Source organism: Uloborus diversus, chromosome 3 (assembly GCF_026930045.1).
Source record: "Uloborus diversus isolate 005 chromosome 3, Udiv.v.3.1, whole genome shotgun sequence".
NCBI classification, from domain to species: domain Eukaryota; kingdom Metazoa; phylum Arthropoda; class Arachnida; order Araneae; family Uloboridae; genus Uloborus; species Uloborus diversus.
The window spans coordinates 100,910,439-100,934,466 of NC_072733.1; the positions used below are offsets into that span (position 1 = coordinate 100,910,439).

Here is a 24,028-nt window from a genome sequence, read left to right on the forward strand (position 1 = left end):
AAACTAAGAATTGCTGTGATATTCCAGTAAATAGACATATTTTGGCTGGGTGGTATATAAGGGAGACCAATTGTAGCAGGAGGCTAGAACTGTATACAGGGAATGTTTTCGGAAAATTTTCCCTAATAATCCTGGGGGAAAAAAAAGATTTAAACATTTTCAGAATTTCAGTACAACCCATATTAAAGGAATGCTAAAGAAAAAATGTACCAACAAGTTTTGGTATAATTTCCCATTGTCTGATGGTAAATTAAAAACAGTAAAAAAACTGACTGCCTGAAAAGAAATAGATAACTATCAAAAGATGAATGTAATTAGAGCACAAGAAATTAAACAGCAAAATTTTACTAGCATTTATTTAGAATGTGAACAAAAGTTAATAAATATTGTAGTAACTGAAATTTAACCAATTGCAAAAACAAACCCTTGCAAAAATTGCATTCGTGAAAAATGAAGCTTTTAGGGCAAATATATGAATTACATCATGTAATTGTGAATATGTATATTGCATTTTATCTTCTTGCTCTTTAAACTTAATGTCAAACTGTTCAAGCCTTAAAACCAGGGTTCAAAAATATCTGATATTTTGATATATCTCGGATATTTTGATATCTCTATCCGATATTTTCAACCAGCAAACTAAAGTCTTCAAAATAGTAAATGCAACCTCCAATCATTCTTTATTTTCTTCTATTGATATTGCAATATGTAGACATAAATTTAAGGTTTCTTCATGATTTGTATCTGTTATCAGTCGGTTATTGTTATCAAATTGTATTTGTCCCAAAGTGATCACATTAAGCGGTGCCTACTGTATTATGCTTGGTTTAAATAGAACCCTTTCAGTTTTTTTTTATTGTTTATGCAATACGGTCTAGTTCATTACTGCAAAATAATGACTCAAAAAACCTTGTAAATGTTGGCATATTTATTCTGCCTTTTTCCCTTTTCAAATCAGTATTTTTTAAAAAATGAATAAATAAATAGGCGTTAGACGTTTGTGTATGGGAACTTAAAATTATTTTTCTGAAACGTTTGTTTAAAGCATTAATTTACAATTATTTTACAGGATGAATAACATTGTACGAATTCTTCTAAAGAAAGGTGTTGTTGTTGACTTAGCTAAAATACCTCATTATCTTGATTTGTCAAGCCCTCATATGGCAGCAACTGTAAATAGCGCTCTTAAACCATTAGAAACTTTGTCTCGGATTGTGAATCTACCTTCAGGCCATGTTACAAATAAATCAAGGAACAAAACTACAAATTCAAGCTCAGAAGTAAGAGAGTCTGTGCCTGAAGCAATGGAAGAAGATACTTCCAGTGCTCGATGTAGTTGTAAGTTATTGATTTCATTCTGTTCTACAAAAATAACTGTTTTGCAAAAATATGTAAACATTTATTCGAATCTAATCTCTGGCTGTAATTTAATATAAAATTATTAGATGGTTTTATTGATAATTCAATTTTTTTTACTGTATTATATGTATGAAAGACATTGTATGCTGTAGTTGCCCAGTACTTTATCTTTCCTGGTGTTGCTTCTTTTTGTTTCTTCTGGAAACCTGATATTTCCAGGTCATCCGTGCATCTGGAAAGTCATGAATTTCGACTATGATCAAAAATGGTCATGGAAGGTCATGATTTTTATAGAAAAATGCTCAGAAATCATTGAAACTGGCAACTGGTCATGGATTTTGGTCCCAAGAACATGCATATTTATTAAATTCTACTGATAGGGGCAAAAATTACTCGGCTGTTTCTTATGCTTTTACTTGTCAGCACCAAATTTTCACATTTCGAAAGCCGTTTGCTTCCACTTCTATAATATTCTCTCATTTTTCTTTAATACTATGGTGAAAGTAAATTCATATTAATTATTTATTGTCATTCTTTAAAGAACACTCAATGTATTCTTATATATTTAAAAACAAAATGAATTTTGTTGGAAATCTACTTATAGCATTCGCCACAATTGTAATTTTTTTATTTCAATTTTCCCCAGCTGATGTCTCTCTTCCTTATCGTGCAGGTACTGGCAATGCAGCTGAAAATAGAGTAAGTTTATAAAAATTTTTAGTAATTTATTTTTCATTGCATTTAGATTTTTATGAGTAGCTTTTTGGTGCATTATTATCATAAAATGTGCAGCTAATGAAAAAATTGCCCCCCTCCCCCTTTTTTTTTGTAATTTTCAATCAAATGAAATGGGTTATCTAGTTAAAAAATTCTTTTTTTAGGGTGTTAAGTTTTTGGTCATATTACATTTTATACCAATAATAGTGACTTAATTTTAAAGCTAATTAATATTATTTTCTGTTAAAGTTTTTTTAAAAGAATATATCTTGATCTTCCATATGAAAACTCACTAATTTTCAGCTTTGCCTTTTTTTTTAAAGTTAAAAATGGCATAAATGAATGGAATAAGCTGAAATGGGTTGTAGCAGACTGCATTGTTTGCTTTCTCCCGTAATTTTCTGTTTCAATCTCTGAACCTTTTTTTCCATTTTTTCACCCTGATATTTTCATTCCTATTTTAAAGTAATTATTCCAAAATCTTTTTTGAAAGCTAAGTGAAAATCTGGAACCCCTGTGTTAGACTTGTTTCTACAATGCACGCATGCTTACTAAAGAATGGGGGTTGTCGAGTGGCAACATTTTAAAGAGTATTATCCATAATGTAATTATGAGTTTTCTGAAAAATATAAATACTGAAATATCAATCTATATTAAATTAAACTCCTTTTAGCCAGAGGAAAAAGGAGTTCATCACACATTGTTGATAAGTAAATAAATAAAAAAATATTTTTTTTTATTCAAAGTTTTTGTGTAGATGTGTGGAGTTACATTGTTACTTTTATTTAAGGCTGGAAAAGAGATACAATATAATGAGATACAATGACCCCTTATCCTGTTTTCAGTGCTAAACTTCATCCCCGTAACATCTTTCGTTTTAATAAATTTAAACAGCTGAATCATGTCCCCTCGGTCTCTTCTTTGCTCAAGACTGTACATTTTAAGTCTTCTAAGCCTGGAATCATAATCTAAGTGGGAAAGTCCACTTATTAGCCTTCTAGCCCGCCTTTGAACCCTTTCCAATACATTAACATCTTTCTTAAGATAAGGAGACCGGAACTGAACAGCATACTCCAAATGGAGTCTTACCAAACTTCTATATAAGGGCAGAACTTCTTTAGATTTGTTTGAAATAGATCTATTGATAAACCCAGGCATCTTATTGGCATTGTTGCTAGCAATGCTGCACTGTTGGCTAAACTTTAAATCCTGGCTTATTAAGACCCCCAGATCAGTAACTTTATCTGCCTGACTAATGACTGAACCTTGCAAATAATAACTTAGACACTTATTTCCATGCCCTAAATGTAGCACTTGACATTTTCCAACATTAACAGCCATACTCCATTTATCAGCCCACTCTGTAATATGATCTAGATCCTCTTGCATCTGATTTGCTTGTTCTTCATTTTCTACAGTCCCCATAACTGTGACATCATCAGCAAAACAATTCATGTTCCCAAAAATATTTTTGTGAATATCGTTCTTAAAGACAATGAACAAAACAGGCCCTAACACTGATCCTTGAGGAACCTCACTTAAGATCTCACTCCAATTAGAATAATTTCCCCTTACAACTACTCTTTGTTTCCTTCCGGTCAGCCAGTTTTTTACCCAAATAAAAGTTTTCCCTCCTATTCCTATATCAGCTAATTTGCTAAGTAGAGCAACATGCGGTACCTTATCGAAAGCTTTTTGAAAATCAATGTAAACAAAATCTACAGGCTTTTTATTGTCCAAAGCCATGATAACTTTGTCATAGAAATGTAATAAATTAGTTGCACAAGATTTTTACCTTTCCTGAAACTGTACTGAAAACTAGTCAATAGATTATTAGTCTCTAGAAAATTTACTATCTTAATTTTCATCAATGTTTCAAAAATTTTGCGAACCACCAAAGTTAGACTCACAGGTCTATAATTTCCCTCACTCCCTTTAGACCTTTTCTTGAAAAGCGGTGTAATGTTAGCCACCTTCCAGTCCACTGGCACTGTCTTGTGTCTTGTTGGTGTCAACTGTTGAGATACAGTTATCGTTAAAAACACTCGAAAAAAAGTTATTAAGAACATTAGCAATATCACTATTGTCCTGAATTAAAATTCCGTGCTCATCAACCAGTGGCCCAATATGACAATTTCGAACTTTCCCCGAAATAGCGTATGGAAAAAACCTCTTGGGATTCCTGTTTATGTTATCTGCCAGTCTTTGCTCCAACTCTTTTTTGAATCCGTACCAAATACTTAAATTTACGCCTTGCCTTACGATATTGGAGCCTATCTGCACTGTGACCTGTTTCTCTAAACCTATGAAAAGCAGCTTGCTTGTAATTTAGAGCGTCTTTAGTTTCCCTGGAGAACCACATTGGCGAAGTTTTAGTGTTGACACCCTTTCTCCTAAAAGGAACATGATCCCTAACCGTATTCGCTAGATTTTCCTTAAACTCTGCCCACTGAAGATTCATATCGCTATTGTCCAATCCAGAAGAAAAAAACTGCTTTCAAACTCTGCCGAAGTGCCACAAAGTCAGTATTTCTGAAATTGGGCACAAACCTAAAATTCTCTAATTTGTGCATATCAAATTTAATCCCAAACCTAATACTGTTGTGGTCACTATCTCGAATATGTCTACTCATAACCCCTGAACAGAGCCTTCCATGTCGCAGAAAACTAGATCCAAAATCGTGTCCTGTCGAGTACCTTGAGTTACAATTTGTTCTAAGAAACCAATTACTTTCAAAAATTCCTCTTCCCTGCTGTTACTATGGTAAAAATTATTCCAATCAATTCCTGGAAAATTAAAATCTCCCATTATGATGACTGACCCCTTGCTAGAAATGTCACTAATAATACTAAACATGTGATCGTCTTGACCCTGGCTTAAGTTGGGTGGCCTATAAATGTTCCCTAAACGTAGTTTTTTGCCCTAATTACTAATCAACTCCAGCCAAATCATATCAATCTCATTAGGTTTATCATTAATTACCAATTCATTGCAAATTAAAGTGTCTCTGACATAAAATAAAACCCCACCACCTCTTTTACCTACTCTATCTTGTCGAAACAAATTATACCCAGCAATAGATAATAAATCATGGTCACTTTCGGTAGCCCATGTCTTGGTAACTCCAATAGTATCCAACCTCTTGTCTATAATTAACTTTTCAATTCTTCCTTGTTCCTAATACTACAAGCATTTGTATAAAAAAACCTTAAGTAAGCCTATCTTGCCTTTATTTAATGCTGCGCGATTATTTGAATCCCAACTGTTAAAATATTTTCTCTTATTAGCCACCCTATTTCCGTTTCTACTAAAATCCCAACAGTTAGTACCCTTTCGAATTCTGCTCCTTAAACCATGCCCCCCATTCCAACTTAGTTTTTTGATTCTGAAGCCTCTAAAATCAAACCACTAACCATTTTGACCCCTGTAGAGCTCAGATGCAGGCCATCCCTAGCAATCCAATCGCATTTACTCCACACATCAATAAACCTGATACTACGCTTAATGCAAATTTCCTTGAGTACCAGGTTCATACACCTAGCCCGTTGGTTTAACCAACTCCTATGCACTCCATATCTGGGAAGTAAACCAACCACTTGGACATTTGCTGAACAGTTGATTGCTTTGTCCAACAGGGAATCCCATTCCTTTGTAAACTCATCGTTGTTACTATGGCCTACATTGTTAGTTCCCACCAACAAAGTAACTACATCCACTTTATTAAATACCCCCTTCTTTTCAGCAACTCTATTTACATCTCTCACCCGAGCCCCTGACAAACAACATCTAGCCACCTTACATCTAACTGCCTATTCAGTTTCCCACCTCACGCACCATTGAATCTCCCAAAATTATACCCTTTGTTTCCCAGTCAGTCGCCTCAGCAATAATTTTCCCCTTTACCTCTCGAATGTTCCCACTATCTAACACACAGCTAATGCCCACCTCCTTTTTACTAACTTCCCCCTTTCCTTCTGGAGTGTTTACCCCATCTACACGCCTACAGCCAATGCTAACTCACCCTCCAAAGTAAGCATCCTAACTCTGATTTCTGAGAGTTCAACACAGTTTGTGCAAATGAAATCAGACTCATCCTTCCCCTTAAACAAGCAAAACATCTGACATAAGTCACAAGAAATCCACTTGTCCCCTTTACCACTTTTAACCTCCTTCATTATGCATATAACTCCCATTCTAGCTCAAAATGGTACACTTAACCTATAAAGTGGATCGTCCCCCCACCCCTAAACGTGCTAAAAACATCTCACCCATCGTGAAGAAATTCCTCTGGTTGGAACCATCGCATCGGCACGCACATGCTCCAAAAATGCCAACTACTCTGTTGTCAACCCCCCTTATTTCTCATCAAAGTGGAACCCAAATTGACAGCTCACTCACCTCCTTGGGTCTTGAATAGACCTCTTCATCCATTCAAATTCACGTTATCTGGATTTTCTTCATTGAAGCTTCGTTTCTTTGTGGTTTTGCTAAACAGTCATTGTAAAGGAATGTTCATCTTATTTACAAGCTGCCTGCTGTAATTTTGAAGCAGTAAACTCAATGTATCTTCGCAGTTTAGAAATATATTTTGAAATAAAGCCTTCAATCTTTTCTTCAGAAAATAGAGTAAAATTTTTCCAAAAACCCAAGTTTATATATAGAAACAAGCAAAATTTATTTTTGTTCAATACTATGCTATAGTTGTTTATTCCAGGGCTTCGGAGTCGAAGAGTCGAAGTCGAACTGGTTTTGGGGTAAAGGAGTCGGAGTCGTTCGAAACTTACCGACTCTGAGCTCCTGGTTTTTTTTTTTCTTTAATTTTCATTGACTCTCCTTGCAATTTTCAGAAAAACTGACTACCAATTAATTTGATTACACGTATAAAGGCCTACTAATAAGAAAATAACTGTCATTGTGGCAATCAGCTGACTTGATTTTTTATCGAGGTTTCTGTAGCAGCTACCTACACCGTAATCTCCTAATTTGCTTATTTTTTAACTTTATTTAACTGACAGCAACTGTCAGTAAACAGTTTTGTACCTAACATTTTCAAAATAATCACTTTCATATAAACATAATATATATTTTTTTACCTCGATCTCAGTTTTAAAAGAGTAAAAGGAATGTATCGTTTGAGCAAGTCGGGAAACTTCCGACGGTGTTTGGTAAATTCAAATAATTGTTGGTACGAAGGCGCAAATCCAAGAGATCCGATAAAATATAAATGTTTTTTTTTTTAACCTAAAGACTTAATCTAAGAAAGCCTAGTTATCACTAAAATGTACAAAATAAAATTAGTACATGATTTATTGGTTACAACTCTCAATAATTGTAGTTAATTTTAAAATCTTTATATTAAGGTTAATTCTAAAACTGTCAAAAAAATTTAAAATTGGAATTGATCCAAGAAATGTAGGTATAGTAAAAGCAATTCGTACAAAGTTGTATACCACCGCAGTTTGTGTAAAATTTGCTCCAGACGTACATGTATCCCATCTCTCCCCGCAATATAGTGCAATATTTTCGTTGAATTTTTAAAGATGAAATTTAAGATTTATAATTAAGGATTTTTTTTCAGAATTAAAGGATTTCAATTTTTATAGAATATGAATTTAAGTTTAGGTGTCTCCCACCAGATGGGTGTCACTTGGGAGGGGGGAGGGCGCCCCTTCTCAAGAAAAGTTTTTGGACTTAGCAAAAACGTTTTTTTCTCTCTCATGTTACAGCTTTAAAAAATTGAAAAAGCAGGGTTTGATCAACTTCTATTTATTTAACATTAAAGGGGAGTAAATTAATTCTTTTAAATTTTTAAAACTCTGATTTTTCAGTAATCTCATTTAGAAATCGCAACTATTGGATAATTTGATTTTCAAATTGAACTTCTTACGTTGTATGCATCTAGTTTTATAATAAAATACAACGCGAAAATTTCACAAAAAGGAATTAATGTTTCAATCTCTGTTTAAAGGTTTTCCCTCTTCTCATAAAGGGGAGGGGATTTGAAAAAATAAATAAATAAAAAAGCCGGAATCGGAGTTGCAGTCGTATGTTTCAAAATCCAGGAGTCGGTGTCGGTCATTTTTCTTCTGACTTCTCAGCCCTGGTTTATTCTAATTCAGTTGTTTGCTTATATATCTGTTAGTTTCTTCTTACTGTATATGAATATCATATGAGTATAGAAGAAAGGCACTGCAATGCACTTATAAACAGAAAATCGTAATTTTCAGACTTACGTCCTTCTGGCTGTACAGAAATATCAATTATGCTCTTTTAAGTCATTAGCTTAATTTTACTCCGTTGTGTTTTTCATTTGTTACATCTATCTTATCGCCATCGTATAATCTTAGATATTTTAATGTCTTTAAGCACACCTATACTTGTTTTCAAAATAAAAATTTAAATTCATATTTCCATGGCCAATTTATTCCCCCCCCCCCCAAATCCGACTACAGTATTAGTTCCTCCATTTTCTTTCGATTTTTGAAGTAGTTTTCACGATAAGACTGGAAATAAAATGCTGTGAAAGTTACACAAAATTACTACCCAACATATGTTATGATCAAGTCATATTTTAATATTATAATTTAAAGAAAAAAAAAAGTTTTTAGAAGCCGAAAAGGATATAAGTTTCTGGCTTTTTGTGGGAAATCTTTCAGTAGATTTAATTTCGTAATGAATTTGTAGTCATAGTAAAAAATAATTTACGTCTGCACTTTCTGGTTTGATATGGACAAATGATAGTAACAAATAAATTTAACCTATTTCAGCCTTATTATGTAAGAAAGGTGTATCTAGACATTTTGCGAAAGTTTTTTCTTCTGATTTTTTAATTTAAGATATGATTGTAAACAGGCAAATGAGAAGAAGTAATGGCAAGATGAATTCCAGGAGTAGACTAAGTTTATGTTTTAACTTTTGAGAGAAATAAATACCTTTCTTGCTTAGCTGGGTAGTCATACAGTTAGTAAGCAGAGGATTGAAATATGCTTCTTAAAATTTGATCTATATAAACAACAATAAAGATAGAACCTTACTTTTGACTGAAAGAATATGCTTGAAAATACTTTGAAAGGTAGCAAAACATCCATTAGATATATTTTAATTACTCGTGCTAAATTAATTTCTGGCAATCAAACGATAATACACGAAGAAGAACTAATTTTTACTGTTGTGAAAAATTAATTTTCTGATATCCTTTGAAAAACATGGATTTAAAAATTTATTGAACAAACATTTTTGATCTGTGGGGTGCGCACACACACAAGAAAGAGAAAAAAATACTTTTCATATTCAGAAAAAAGATGCATATTTATTAAGGTGTTTTCAAAGGAGGGGGGGCTCGAGCTCCCCCTTGCCCCCTATAGGGGCGCCCATGTCTCGCATAAGCCCCCGTTGTTATGTGTTTTCACGTTCTCCATCTTCCACTTTAGGACTAACTTGCAACAGTAAAGAATTTTTAATTTAATTTAAAGAAAATAAACATATAGTCAAAAAAATAACGTAAATGTTCATCACTGGCGTGGCGAACACAATAGGGGTATTCATGGGTTCTTATCTATCAGCTGAGAATGTCTCTAGGAAGTGCAATCACTGTTTTTTATGAAAAGAACTTGAAAATACCATTTCCCCCTTCTGACACTCTAGGGATCTGCATTCATGTGGATGGAAAATACAGGCGACTTCCCTTTTCTCTTTTTGCCTTGCAATTGAAACAATGGAGTACACTAGCTCGTTTACAATGAGATACAAGTGTCAGGATCAGGTATACCCCGCAAGGGGTCCGAGTTGTAGAAAATGGTGGGAAGCCGAGACTGGAATATGAATCAACCTTTTAACATTTCAATATTAAGCCACCATTTTAACACCGCTAACCTCTCGCTGTCGCACTATAGGTTATCATGGCAACCCACTTTGAGAATTCTTGCTCTATTTTTTTACTTTGTTTTTTTTTTTTTGTTTTATTTTAATTGCTAAAATGTTTACCATGAAAAACAATTAACATCGTACAATTAAAGATATCAAAACTAGTAAAGCTAAAATTCCCAATGAATGGTTCACGTATTTCGGAGCAAGGCTGACTCAAGCAGTGGTGTTCCCATTACTCCATATACGCCATATACTCTCAAACTTTTTTTATACATGCAGCGTATACCCTCAAGCTTCAAAAATTTTCATATTATGACACATTATGTATATGATCGCATACACATATTGTGCGCAATTGATTACTGAGAGTATATCCTCCGAAAAATTGATGGGAACATCACTGGACTCAAGTGGTTTTGTCCCCCAGAACAAAAATGAAAAATGCCTTTCCCTCCTCATGATAAAAATATTAAAAGATATACATTGTTAATAAATACATGCCAATGAATCTTGAATAAATCTTTCACATAGATGACCTGCGTAGCAAAATAATTCATATATAATAAATAATCATTTAGCTTCAATAAATGATCATTTATTAAAGCGCCTTTTTTGACTATACAAGAAAAAAGAGAAGAGAGACAAAAAATGAAAGCGAAAACGAGAAAATGTATATGTGCGCCCCTATGTTATATTTACATGAGAACTTGAGCCTCCTAATTTTACGTGAATAAATTTTGAATAAAAATTAGTAATAAGTGACAACAAATTCTGTGAGCGCACATTAAGTCATATCTTCATTCTAAGACGTCGTTGCTTGATTTTTTGTGATAAGTGGAGGTGGAACCCTTATTAATGTCCACTTTTCTCGTGGACCAGGCTTTTCTTTACATAATGTAGTCTACTCACAGTAATGTTAAATGTTAGAATATTTTAATACATTTTTCATGCAAAAAAATAATTTGTTAGTTCTTGGTTTCGTCACATAGATCCAGATTTTTGTAATAAGACGAGGTTAAATTTAACATAATATTTGACTTTAATATTTAACTGAAAGTCTGGTAAAAGTTGGGATATGTACAAACTAAATAATAAACTGATCGGAAAAGTAAAAAAAAAATATTTCAGTGAATCAAAGTTACGTACGCCTTGTCAATTATAGCATTTTTGTATGCGGTCAGTTTTTACTAGCCGAGGTTCTCCAAGTGTCGCTTTTTTTCATAAATAATACCCAAGCGGTCCGAGTATGAAGAAATTTAAATCTGGGCCTGAACATCAGTTTCCCCCCCCCCCCCCCCGATTTAATGGGCAAAAATTTTTCAGAAACTTTAGTGGCTGACCAGGGTCCTGGCCTCGAAGACCAGCGGTCAAGAATACAAATAAAATTTAAAAGTATTTCATTCTTTTTTTTAAATAGAAAATATAGGAAAGGAAATAAAAATACGAACCAATTACTCTTCTTATCATTACTAGATGCTAGTTTTATTAAATGCATCTGCTTTTTGTTATTCAATTTTTAAATATTTGGCTCCAAATTTGTGACGTATTCACTAATCGTTTTCGACTTGTAACATGGAGCAAAACATCGGGCCACACCGATAAGCTTTGCAGACCCGGAAGTGGCCCGATGGCCGTATGTTGGGGACCTCTGCTTAAAAAGGAAATAGAGATACATTTGTTGGCATTCCTTCATTTTATTTTATTTTTTAGTGTGCTTCCTAGTAAATATATCCCCTTCTGTCACTGGTTTTTCTTCAAAATTTTTAACGCTCTGCATGTAAAGGTCCTAGTTTCTGCAACATGAACTTATTCTGAAAATTCTTTGCTGAATATTCTTCGTGTGTTCGTATGTGCCTAAGTGTAAGTACTTTTTGGGCAGTGAAATGAAAAAAAAAAAAAAAGCAAACTGCAATAAAATAAAATCAACGGCATAAAAATTAAAGTGAAACAAAATTAACAGTTAACCGAGAAAAATGAATCAAAATATGTGTACATATTTCTTAGTACCATCGCCTAAATATTGTTCAATATAACAAAATACTTCCACGTAGGAATTATTTGATTTTCTGGCCCCTAATTTTTGAATCCGTTATATTGAAAGAACTATCGGAATGATAAAAATAATGGTCAACAATTCTGATGCAGAAATATTTTGCAGAAAAGATTTTTATGATTTAAAAATATGAAATATTGTGGAATAATTTTATATTTATTTACCAGAATCGTTAAATAAACGAATAAACATTTTATTTTGAAATTTCAGAAGCAACGATCGTCATTATGCATGCGAAGCATTTTAGCTATTTCGACAGCAATCAGCTTTGTTTCGGGTTGAGTGAAACGAAATGTAACGAAGAAATTCGATGCAAAAAAATAGTGTACTTTTGTATAAAAATTCCAGTGAATAAAAAACATTTTCTAGTTCATTAATTAATCTATAAAGTTTTTCGTGTATATTCATAGTTTGCCGTAATCTGATTCATAAGCTAAACTAAGAAGGGAGAAATGAAAATCAGTCCCCTGAACCCCTTCCGCCCCCTTTTAATCCAGTTATGTTAAACGTAGGTACATTAAACAACTGAAAAAATAAGTATATAAAATAATAGCAAACTTCGAAACAATGTATAAAGTAAAAACGAATAGAAAATAATTGAGGTAATAAAAACATTTGAATTGCAATCTATTGTCTGTCAATTTCTAATATCAATGACTGAAAAAGAGAGTTAGCACCCCACCGTGGTAGCTCTCAACACCCCTTCCGTGAATGGAAAGAGCAACACCCCTTTGGTCAGTGGCTGTCCCTCACGAAATTTGGATCAGGGGAAAGCACAGTCAGAATTTTACGTCGCGGCCGTTTTTAGAGCTGGTTTCAGGTGGCAGAATTTTACGCCGCAGCCGTTCTCGAAGTAGAATTTTCATGGGGAAATATTACGACGCGGACGCTCTTCGATACATCGCCGAGTGAAGGAATTTTACGTCACGGCCGCTTTAAGGGTTAAAAAGTCAATACAAAAATCCAAAATTGGAGAAATAATGCTAATTATTAGAATTAGAAAGCATTGGAAGTAAAAGGTAGAAATATTACTAAATCCTAAGACAAGCAGTAAATTAAAATAAATAAGTTACACTCTAAACAGAGCACTCAGGCTTAACAACAAGAAATCAGCACATTTTAGGCTTAGCTATAAAGAATAGAAAAACACTTTAAGAAAGCAAGTAAATCAAAAATATTACTTAAAAGCACAAGAATACTTAATTATATGATAAAATACTATAAAAATACTGAAACTAAAGCAGTAAAATAAACAATTACAGTAAAAAATCACTTATCTCAGGAGCAGCAAAAACCCTCCCCAGCAACTCTAGCGCCCTTAAGTAGCTGCTTAATCCAAAATTTTTATGCTTTAGACAAATATTAATCTTATCTAAAAGCACTATGCTAAAAGAAGAAAGCATTTAAACATGGAAAATGTTGCAACTTTGTATACATGAGTATATTTATTAAAAAAAGAAAAAACAAATTTAAAAAAATACTTATTTTTATTAATTTTTTTAAGTTAAAATTTAATAATTTATATAAAATAAGAGTAAGTTGCAAACTGTATCTCATATGTATAATTAGAAAGAAGAAAATAACTAAAAAACGAAAAAAAAAATGTTGTCCTCGAAAGCTGGGGTGAGGGTATCATAACAAATTAAGGAAATGATCCTTTAATGTTTCATTCTGCTGTACTTTTTTTCTCAACTCTTTGTTTTATTTTCACTATGTCCGTTTTTCTAATACATGTTATGGTAATGTTTGTGGAAAATTGCATCTATTTATTGTTAACAATTGCATTTGTCATAGATTCTTGTTAAAGGTGTGCTGAAAATGTTTTTTTGCCAATCAATGGGCAAAATTTGGCTGATTAATCACCTTATCCCTATCGGTGTGTGAGCTGTTTGTTCCCTACAAACGCCTAATCTGCAATCCAGCTTGTACCACTTACTTTGTGATATCTTTTTATGAGCCTATATTAAAGGCACTGTTTATCAACTCCTGAGGCCAAAAACATGATGACAACTTAAAGAATGCACTTCTGCAGCATTACTAACTATTGACAGTGTGATGATGCAAACAGTTTTGAGAAAAACTTGCTTACAGCCTTGTGCTGCTCCAACATACAGTATTTATAATTGATTATTTTCCCAATGTACTTACACATTTTTTTAAAGTTCAGTTACACATTGAAATTTGTGTAACTGAACTTTATTGGAAATAAAACTTGGTATCTTTCTCTTTACATCCATCTATCACTTACAGTAATATGTGCAGAGGTTTCGAGAATATGGTTTTTTTAACCTGTTCGGGACGAAGGACGTATGTTTACGTCAGTGGCAGCTGCTCGTACCGCCCAAATACCGCTTATTTGCGTTACAGTGTATACTACTCAAAGATCCAGACGACGCTCGTATGCCCCTTGGTTTCAGAACAAAATGTTTACTATCAGATGGCATTGCTTATCCATGTTCCATCCAAATGATTAATCTCGAACATTATTATTTCTCTCTCTGACATCAGAGTGGGATCCTCAAGTGTCTGTGATTTATTGGATTTCGTGAAAGAAAATATAAACATGTGATGTGGTAGCAAGTGAAAAGGGTAACACATACTCATTTTGAAGTGGTTGTTTCTAGTTTCGATTACATTTAAATTGGGATTTCGTGAGATATTCAAGCAAAGGGTTTTACTTTTAGATTCATTTGTGCACCCATACATATCTAACCATATACATATTAATGAATTTTTTCTTATTCGTTATTTACTTATGTCTTAAAAAACTTAATTCATTCAGCAGATTGATCCTGCCCTTGATGGGATTATGAATGAAATTCTTGAGAACCCTAATTCAGAAGGTGAAAGAAGAAGTCCTGCAGGTATCTAAATTTGCCTTTTAATATTTTTTTTTGTCTGTTATTTCTTTCTTGCTGAATTTTTAATGTTCCTCTTAGTGGTGACATTTTTACCCCAAATGCCAATTTTTACCATGACTGAATGACTTAAGTTGCCTGCTTAAAACATTTTAGAATTTTTTTTTTCTTCTGAAATGTTTTGAAATTTTCTGAATTATTTGTTTCAAACAAGCTTAACTTACCGGCGGTTTTGCACGTCTTATCACGTCGCTAGCGTTTTACACGTATTTTTCTGACACTAAATTTTCGTTGTCAAACGGTCCAAGGCGTAGAATCCTGCGTTTCCTTTCCCCTCTCCTGAGAGCGGCACCCCGGAGCGCAGGGGCCCACCTTCTGTATTCACACATGCAAACAATACCCTTTCATCAGGTTGGGGTTTCAAGGTTCAGTGCATCCTTCTTATCAACGCAAAGATTTCTAAGCAAACCTCCTTGCTATTTATTGTAAGCAAAACTTGATTCCAAGAATGAAATATCCACTTCTCTTTCTTCTAAGCTTAAAATTTACATTTAATTAATGATTGTGCTGTAAATGGATGCAACATAATTTAATCGACGACAATGACATTCAATTACATTTCAAATAAATTAATAAATAAAAGCCGTGAGATTTCAAATTGAACGAAAACAAACTAAGTATCCTTTTGGAAATAAATTTATAGCTACGGCTTTATTCGCTACTAACATATAATTTAGGAACTTTAACTGTTATAAAATCACAATGCCATAAAAAAAAACCCAAAGAGTACACGTAAAAGATCAATTTTGAACTTTTATGTGCACTTACGTCGCGTTTTACGCACATTTAGGCAGATGTTGTACTCAAAACACATTATAAAAAATATAAGAAAAAGGGATATTTTTTCAAATTTATTTACTCTAACTGATTGGCCTTGGGTTTTGGTCGCAAATTTCAATCATTAATATCAGAAACATTTTAAATTCACCGATTCTGTCTAATACTTCAGCTTATAATTATTTTAATCACAAAGAAAAACAAACATTTATCTCTTAGCATACAATTTCAATTCTGTATAAGTAAAAAAAAAACTAAATAAACAATATATAGTAAGAGCAAAAATTTTGCACAACACCAGGCAGCTATTGTGTTAACATTTATACAAAAAAAAAAAACTTCAGTTGTTAGCAAAGAACATTAATAATATTTTTTTTATTGTTATTAAAAATGGAAAAGTATATGAAAATGAATAGTTTTCAAAAAAAAAATCAAAAATTGAATCGTTTGTAGCTTTTTCTTTTCAATAAAAAATAAAGAGCCTCGGAATTTTTTTCATTGAGAGGGGGAAGAAATTCAGAAGAATGGGACCTGACTTTTAGTAAAGGAAATTTCTATGGAGTTGCTTAAGATCTACAGTATTTTGTAGGAAGATGGAAATTGGGAAATGGTTAAGTGAGAATTTATAACTATTCTTTTATGTAAAAAAAGGAATAATAATAAATAGAGAAAAATAAATAAAGGTTTAAACCGTTTTGTAATTAAAATAAAACTTCAGCAGAGCTTAACTATTTGTACTTTACTAAGCAACAAATCCAGAATTTTCATTGATCTCAATTTGCCCAAAGCCTGATATTTATCTCAAATCACTATTTAATCTGTGCGATTGCTTGATACAAGTCATATGATCTTTCAATTCCTTGGAACAACTTAAGCAAAAATAATTATAAAACCTTGATTTTTATAGAAAAATCATCATAATTCATGCTTCATACTAATTAATAAACCTTTTACGGGGATGAAAATTCGTAAAATTTTTTTAACAACTTTTTTGCTGCGACTTTTTTTTTTACCACTATAATTTAAAAGTATTTCGTTGTTTACAATTTTTTGCTTTAATTGTGTTTTCATAACTTTGATTTGATACCTAGTTCGGTCACTTAGGTCTTAACTACTAGCAGGGGCACTCCGAAATAAAATGAGAGGGGGGCGGGAGAGGTGGATTCTCAAATTTTCGAATGAAGTTCTACTTTTTCCAAATGATAAACATGAGCATGCACATTATATCATACTTACATAACATCTAATGAGAAGCAACATTATGCATCATTAAAAACAATTTTTAAAATTTGAAAGAAGAATCTCAATGTTGCAATAGTGTTTCCACATTTTTCAAATGAGAATTTTTTGGGGAGGTTACACTGTCCTTCTGAGCCTCTCATCGAGGCCCCCCATACTAGATCCCATGTGATTGTCAGTGTTTTTTTAATAATAGCTTTGTTAAATACGCCATAATTCAGTGAATGTTGGATTTAGTATTTGTTTTCCGATTTTCAAACGAGATCCTAGACAGTCCCGATTTTCATTCAAAAATCCAGTGTCCCGGCCAGTTTACTTCACGTCTCGGTAAAATATAAGTTTCATTACAGATGACCAAAAAAATATAAAAATAATTAACCGTGAAGGATTATTTAAAATAATAAATTTTTCATTTCTGTACCTCGTAGCCAGACTGACGTAAGTCCAAAAATTTGAATTTTCTGTTTATTACTGCTAGGGTTCGCCGATATATATCCGATATTTGTTCTGAAAATATCATGATATTTTGATATTTTCGATATTTATTTTTCCAACTACGGTATTTTCAGTATAAAAATTATATTAATCATAGTAATATAGCTCAGTTATTATTAAAAATACCTAAAAAGTTATGCACTATAGTTTTATGATGTATTATTACACATTAATATAACAAAATAATGTATTTTTTTATTCATAAAAATTATTAGTAATGTAACAATTTTAATGCATATTAAAAGTACCTAATTAAATGTTAACCATTGGTTGGAACAAAAGAAAATGTCTTATGACTGTGCCCCTGACTGTTGCATATTGTTTTTTTCTGAATCATATAACTGTGTAAAAGTAGCTAACAGAAGACAAATGAGTAGAACAGCTAACGCTATATTAACTCTATTAAAATTGACTAAAATGTAAAATGGAATATTAGATATGAATAATTAAAGAAACCTTAATTTTAAGTCTGCACATTATAATAATAAATAAAGAGTGATTTGAGGATGCATTTACTATTTTGAAGACATTAGTTTGCGTTGATTGAAAATATCGGATATTTTACATATTTTCGAAAATTGCACTCACATGACATATTTTTTTCTCTCCTGTAAAGTAGCGTATGTGAATCACGTTAGTTTAGCTCTGAGGTACAGTTTTGTAATTTATGAGCTTTAAAATTGCTATCCGATTTGCTTGTAAGGAATTTTACAAAAAGATTTAAAACAAAAAAGACTTTCTAAAAAAGTCCTAGCCAATGCAATAAACAAGTAAATATTGTTCAAAATTCAATTCCTCATTTCTTGCTGAAGTAACATCAAAAGATTAACGTTTACAAAATAAATTGTTTAAATGTATCTGCTTGCGTCATGTATCATTTATTATTCCTGGTTTAGGCTGATAATTAGTAATCATTTATCCATAGCATTGAGAATAAACTACCTTCTAAAACACTCTGAAAACCAGCCGGGGTGTGTACCTTTTGAAATACCCACGGTGGGGGGGGGGGGGGTCTTGGTTGAACATTTCGGAAATAAGGCAAGTCTAGGTATACCGCTATTACGATCACTTAGTCTCAAATATGGCGAGATTCGAAACATAAAAATGCACAAATAAAGAAAAAAATATACATATACAAACATAGTATGTAAAAAGTATGCATAGATGTATAAATTTGCAGTGCTTTTTTCCCCCAGCGTTAAAAGAAAAACAACGAATTGCTGTTGCGCGGAAGGGGGGAGGGAATTCCTTTATTGCTCTTTATTATTACGTATGATTTCAGGTTATGCAAAACATTACAATCATAACTAAATGCATTTAGCTATTTCATATTGAAATAACTTGTTCCAAATATTGTTTTATAAATGTTGAATATGAGTAGTTAAATTCAATAATAAAATATGTGAATAGTAATTTAGAGCAGTAGTAGGAGATAGCAATTCCAGAGATTTAAAATCTAGATTATTACTTCATAAATATTACAGAAAGTTGTGATTAGTAAAACACGACTGGCTGAAAGGAATTCAACTCGTTTGCTACACGTGTTGAGGGCAGAAATGGGCGGGACGGACCTTGGCAGTCTGGAGGAGTTCCACTCTTCCCTGCGACACGCGTTGAAAAGAAAGGGGTTGAGCTTTGACAGCACGTCCTGGACAAAAGGGATTAAGTGCTTTTTATCTCCTTCCGAAAGGGGGAGGGAATTTCAAGATAAAAAGTATTGACCATTTCGAGCAGATAGCCATGTTCCCAAGGTGACCTTTTCCAGGTGAAATTCCGCTCGTATGTCAAACCGCCAGAGAGTTAAATGCCAGTTGTTTGTTCTAGCTCACATTGTGGTAAATTTCTTCCAACAATCATGTTAATCGGTTATGGGCAAATAAAATGCCCAAAAGCACCAGCATGAAGTTAGAGATAAAAGTCTAAAATATTATTCTTTCCTAAGTAGTTCAACTTGCCTTCTGCTTTAAGATTCATCAGCCCTTATTTGCAAAGTTATTTAGATAATTAATTTGTGTCTATTTTGATCAAAGAAAGCAGGGGTGTCCTACCCCCTAAGTGCTGGGTTCCACCCCCATCAATGTTATGGAGACCCCCCCCCCCCAGATGCAAGAGCTCTCCTCTCAAAAATGAAAAAAATACCCCTCAAAAAACCCACCTAAAAATTTTGATGGCACAATCTGCGCCATGCCTCCCCCCCCCCATGTGGGCACTCCTGAAGAAAATAATGGGCTATAATTCTCCAGCATATTGCATGAATAGTAGTATCCCAAGTTTTACTAATAATAATTCAAAGCTAGTAAATTAGCGAAGTGTGATGCGTAAGTAGAGCAGCTAAACTATGAATTAGAAATTTATTTTCTATTGCGTGAATCATCTTAAACCAAGTGATGAAAAAGACCTATTTTAAACAATAACAAGTTAAAAAATTAAAATCAAAGAAAAAGCTACTAACCATGAGTGCAAGACCTTCCTTCTTGAAAAAAATTTCCGAGACGGAGGTCGGAACGGAAAGAAATTCGATGACTTTCTTTCAGTTTTTACTTAAAAAAGAAAAATTGAGTGTGTGAAAAATATGTTTTAATATTACTGGATCGTTCCATAACCATGAATTCACATCGACATTCTCTCGATTTTCCGCCATGGGCTTGTATTGTTTACAATATGCTTTTGCAGGAGAGGATTTTAGATTTGCACCATTGGACTTATTTTAGATAAACCTGTTATTTCCCACTCACTGCATTGCAGATCACTGTTCTCCCTGATTTTTCGAAATAATTGGCTCTATCCTTTTCTCATGCTATTTTCGATCATCCTTTCGTTTTTTTTTCTAATTTGGGATTTTTTCCCCCCTGCAAACTTTACACGCATAAATGAAAATTATGTAAACTCTTAAAATGTCTTAAGAGTTGAATCTGAATCACTGATTGAGAGTGATTGCTGACAAGATGAAATGTTTTCGCCACAGCAAAGGACGTCCACATACCAGGTAAAATGGAAACTATCAAGGATTTTGAAAATTTTAATGGAAATCGGAATTTTGGAAATCATCGGGGGGGGGGGGATATCATGCTCGTTGGAAACAGCTATGGGCAACCGTTCCTGTATTTTTGACAAAGACTTGAGGAATCACTAAATTCCAATGTCATTGAATCTAACACTCGCTAGAATGGAAATAAGGGGGGGGGGGGGTAGAGAGAGAAAGGAAACCATTCTCTAACTTTTATGATATAAAAAAAAGAACTGAATTAAACAGTCCAAAAATTTCCCATTTTTCTGAAATATATGTTGTGCTTAAGGGGTTAATTTGCATTTCTGGAGGTCTTTAAAACTTGTGCATTTTGTACATCAAACTATTTTGTTTGAATTCATCCTTTATTAATAACTTATTTTTCCTACAGATGCATTTGATGCTTGGATTCGCAACATATCTATGCTTCCAACTGAAGATTATGACAACTTGTGGCTTGGTAATTTTAATTTATATGAGAAAAACTAAGAACTTCTTAGAAGTAGAGCACACTCTGTAAGGTCACCAGTAACAGACAAGGGTCCAGTAACAGACCGTCATAAGTTTGAATTTGAATAACAAGTCTTTTAGGCAGGGTTGGTTGAATAGGACACAACAGGTTTTATTTTTGAAAAAACCCATAAATTTGCCCTTTTTTGTGTTTTTTAAAATTTCTGAGAAGTTTTGAATTAAATTAATTTAAGTGATTTCACTAATTGCACTTATTATTTATTTGTTCTTCATTACATACAATGGACATAAAAAAATGAATTTTGAACTTCAATAGCCTTCATAAATGTATTGTACTTTCCTTTTAGTCAAGTTCAAATAGACAAATGTACTTATTTTCTCAAGCCTTAACTGCAGTGAAAAAATATATTTCAAAGATTTTTAGGAAACATATTTTTCTTTTTACTTCAACTGATCAAGAAATAATTCAGAATACCTTGACTAAGTCCTGTCAGGTCTGATTTTCTCAAGATTTGTAGATTGTACAGAGAAAACTACAGTAGCTAAAAAGCTTTCATGTGAATAATTTTCTGAAAACCAACACATGTCACAAATCTCGATCTTTACAAATGGTCAAACAGAATAGGATGAACAGCATTTTTATTAACTTTCAAAAAAATTTCATATTTCATACTTTGTACAAAAAAAATATAGAAAAACCGTCATTATACAATTCAAAATGCCTTGATTGAGCTTGAATTCAGTAAAAGGGGATTTATACAATTTGAGGTTCTAGTTTCTACTGTAATTTTGCATAACAAAATGAAATACAATAAAGTAAATTTCAAAAAAAAAATAAATAAATAAATAAAATTTTTTAAAATGTAGCATTTAAAAAAAGACCAATAATTTTATCTCTTGAGAACTTGACTTGAACTGTTGGTAAACATAAAAACTACAGAATCTGAAGACTTTGGTTTATAGTCTTTCATTCTTTTCTTCAGAAAACACTGAATTGCAACTAGTTTTCCAGCTTTTCCCACCCCAATACTATTTCTATGCTTTGTCCATATGCTTATGCTACCATGCGCGACAAGTGCCCCACCTTTTCCCCGAAAGAGAGAAAAAAACTCCGCCTTTTTTTAAACCCAAAAAAAATGGATTTTTGCCTACTCTGCGTTTTGGGCTGGTAGAACTGCTGTTATGAACAGCTACCACGAGGTCAACTGGTGTTTCATGTTCATTTGAATTTAATGAGGCTTTAGTTCTAAAAATAAAGAATTTTTGCACAGTTTGAAGAGAAATAGGGAAATTGGAGTATTACTCATCCTGTTTGCTACTCATTCCTTTAGCCTGTCTGTTACTGGGTGTCATCAGATTTTTTGGTGTCTGTTACCGGGGATCAGGCTTTATTTCGAAATTGAGAAAATAATAATAGAATTTACTCATTCAGAGGATCCAGAAGCAGCATCAGATGTTGTTTCATGGGAGAAAAAACAGCTTAAAAATTCAAAATACATTGAATGGCTCAGTAAATTGAGTTAACCTGAAAGCAATGTCTTAAGTATGTCTTTGACTGGTGGTGTTATCCTAAATCTTAAGTGATAAGTGGATATTTTTTTTTCCCAAATTCAATATTTTTTTGTATATGGTATGTAATCTTAGTCATATCAATGCTCAACATTTCATCACTTTACAAAGTTTATTTCTTAAATACAGAATTTTAGACATGGCTTCCTGTGTGTTCTGCATTTTTTACTTTTCAAAAATTTAAATTTTTGACTTGAATTTCAGTTTTAATGTTTTATTTAGCAATTTCAATTCATTTTTAACAGTATTTTTAATCTTGTATTTTCTAAGTGAGTTTAAAAACAATTTTCATCTGGCCTAAGTCTTTTAGATCATTTTTATTACAATTGTTTCTTTTTTGGCACTGATTAAATGTTTTTTTGATGAGACAGTAAAATGTTAATGTAATTAAAATATATTTGGAAATTCGAGTAGGTGATACCATATGGGTGTACCAAAATTACACAAAGCCAAAAATTTCTTAATTTAGCCCTTAATTGTAAACTCTCAAACATTGTATTCTTTGAAACCGCATAGACTACTTAATGTACATTTTAAACATTAATTTCTTTAATATGACATTCTGTAATAAATAATAAATTTTTGTAAAAAAAAAACTCTTAGTAGTTTTGTTCATGGAGCTAATTAGACAATTTGTTTTTATAAACAAGAAAAGGGCTTCTGCCACTTAGAAATAATCCTTCTAAGCCTGGAATCATAGTCTAAATGAGAAAGTCCATTTATTAGCCTTTGAACCCTTTCCAATACATTAATGTCTTTCTTAAGATAAGGAGACCAAAACTGAACAGCATACTCCAAATGAGGTCTTACCAAACTTCTATATAAGGGCAGAAGAACTTCTTTAGATTTGTTTGAAATAGATCTATTGATAAACCCAAGCATCTTATTGGCCAAGTTACTAGCAATGCTGCACTGTTGACTAAACTTTAAATCCTGACTTATTAAGACCCCCAGATCAGTAACTTTGTCTGCCTGACTAATGACTGAACCTTGCAAATAATAACTTGTACACTTATTTCCATGCCCTAAATGTAGCACTTGACATTTCATAACATTAACAGCCATACCCCATTTATCAGCCCACTCCGTAATATGATCTAGATGCTCTTGCAGCTGTTTTCCTTGTTCTTCATTTTCTACAGTCCCCATAACTTTGACATCATCAGCAAAACAATTCATGTTCCCAGAAATATTTTTGTGAATATCGTTCGTAAAAACAATGAACAAAACAGGCCCTAACACTGATCCTTGAGGAACCCCGCTTAAAACCTCACTCCAATTAGAATAATTTCCCCTTACAACTACCCTTTGTTTCCTTCCGGTCAACCAGTTTTTTTACCCAAATGAAAGTTTTCCCTCCTATTCCTATATCAGCTAATTTGCTAAGTAGAGCAACATGTGGTATATTATCGAAAGCTTTTTGAAAATCAATGTAAACAACATCTACAGGCTTCTTATAGTTATTATTTGTTGTAGTTTTTCTGTGGGGTGGAATAGATTCAGTTTTCTAATTTTGTTTATGTGAATAATACTTTTCAGATGTCTTATGAAGTAAT

The 24,028-nt window shown here is 32.8% G+C and overlaps 1 protein-coding gene across 1 annotated transcript in view; it reads left to right on the plus strand.

Moving 5' to 3' along the window:
* LOC129218399 (E3 ubiquitin-protein ligase HUWE1-like) overlaps nt 1–24,028 on the plus strand; it is a 736,974-nt gene that overhangs the window by 430,937 nt on the left and 282,009 nt on the right. The window contains exons 49-52 of the mRNA XM_054852650.1: nt 1,070–1,338; nt 2,006–2,058; nt 14,782–14,860; nt 20,824–20,892. Of these exons, the coding sequence (XP_054708625.1) occupies nt 1,070–1,338; nt 2,006–2,058; nt 14,782–14,860; nt 20,824–20,892 (470 nt within the window). The remainder of the gene's footprint in view (nt 1–1,069; nt 1,339–2,005; nt 2,059–14,781; nt 14,861–20,823; nt 20,893–24,028) is intronic.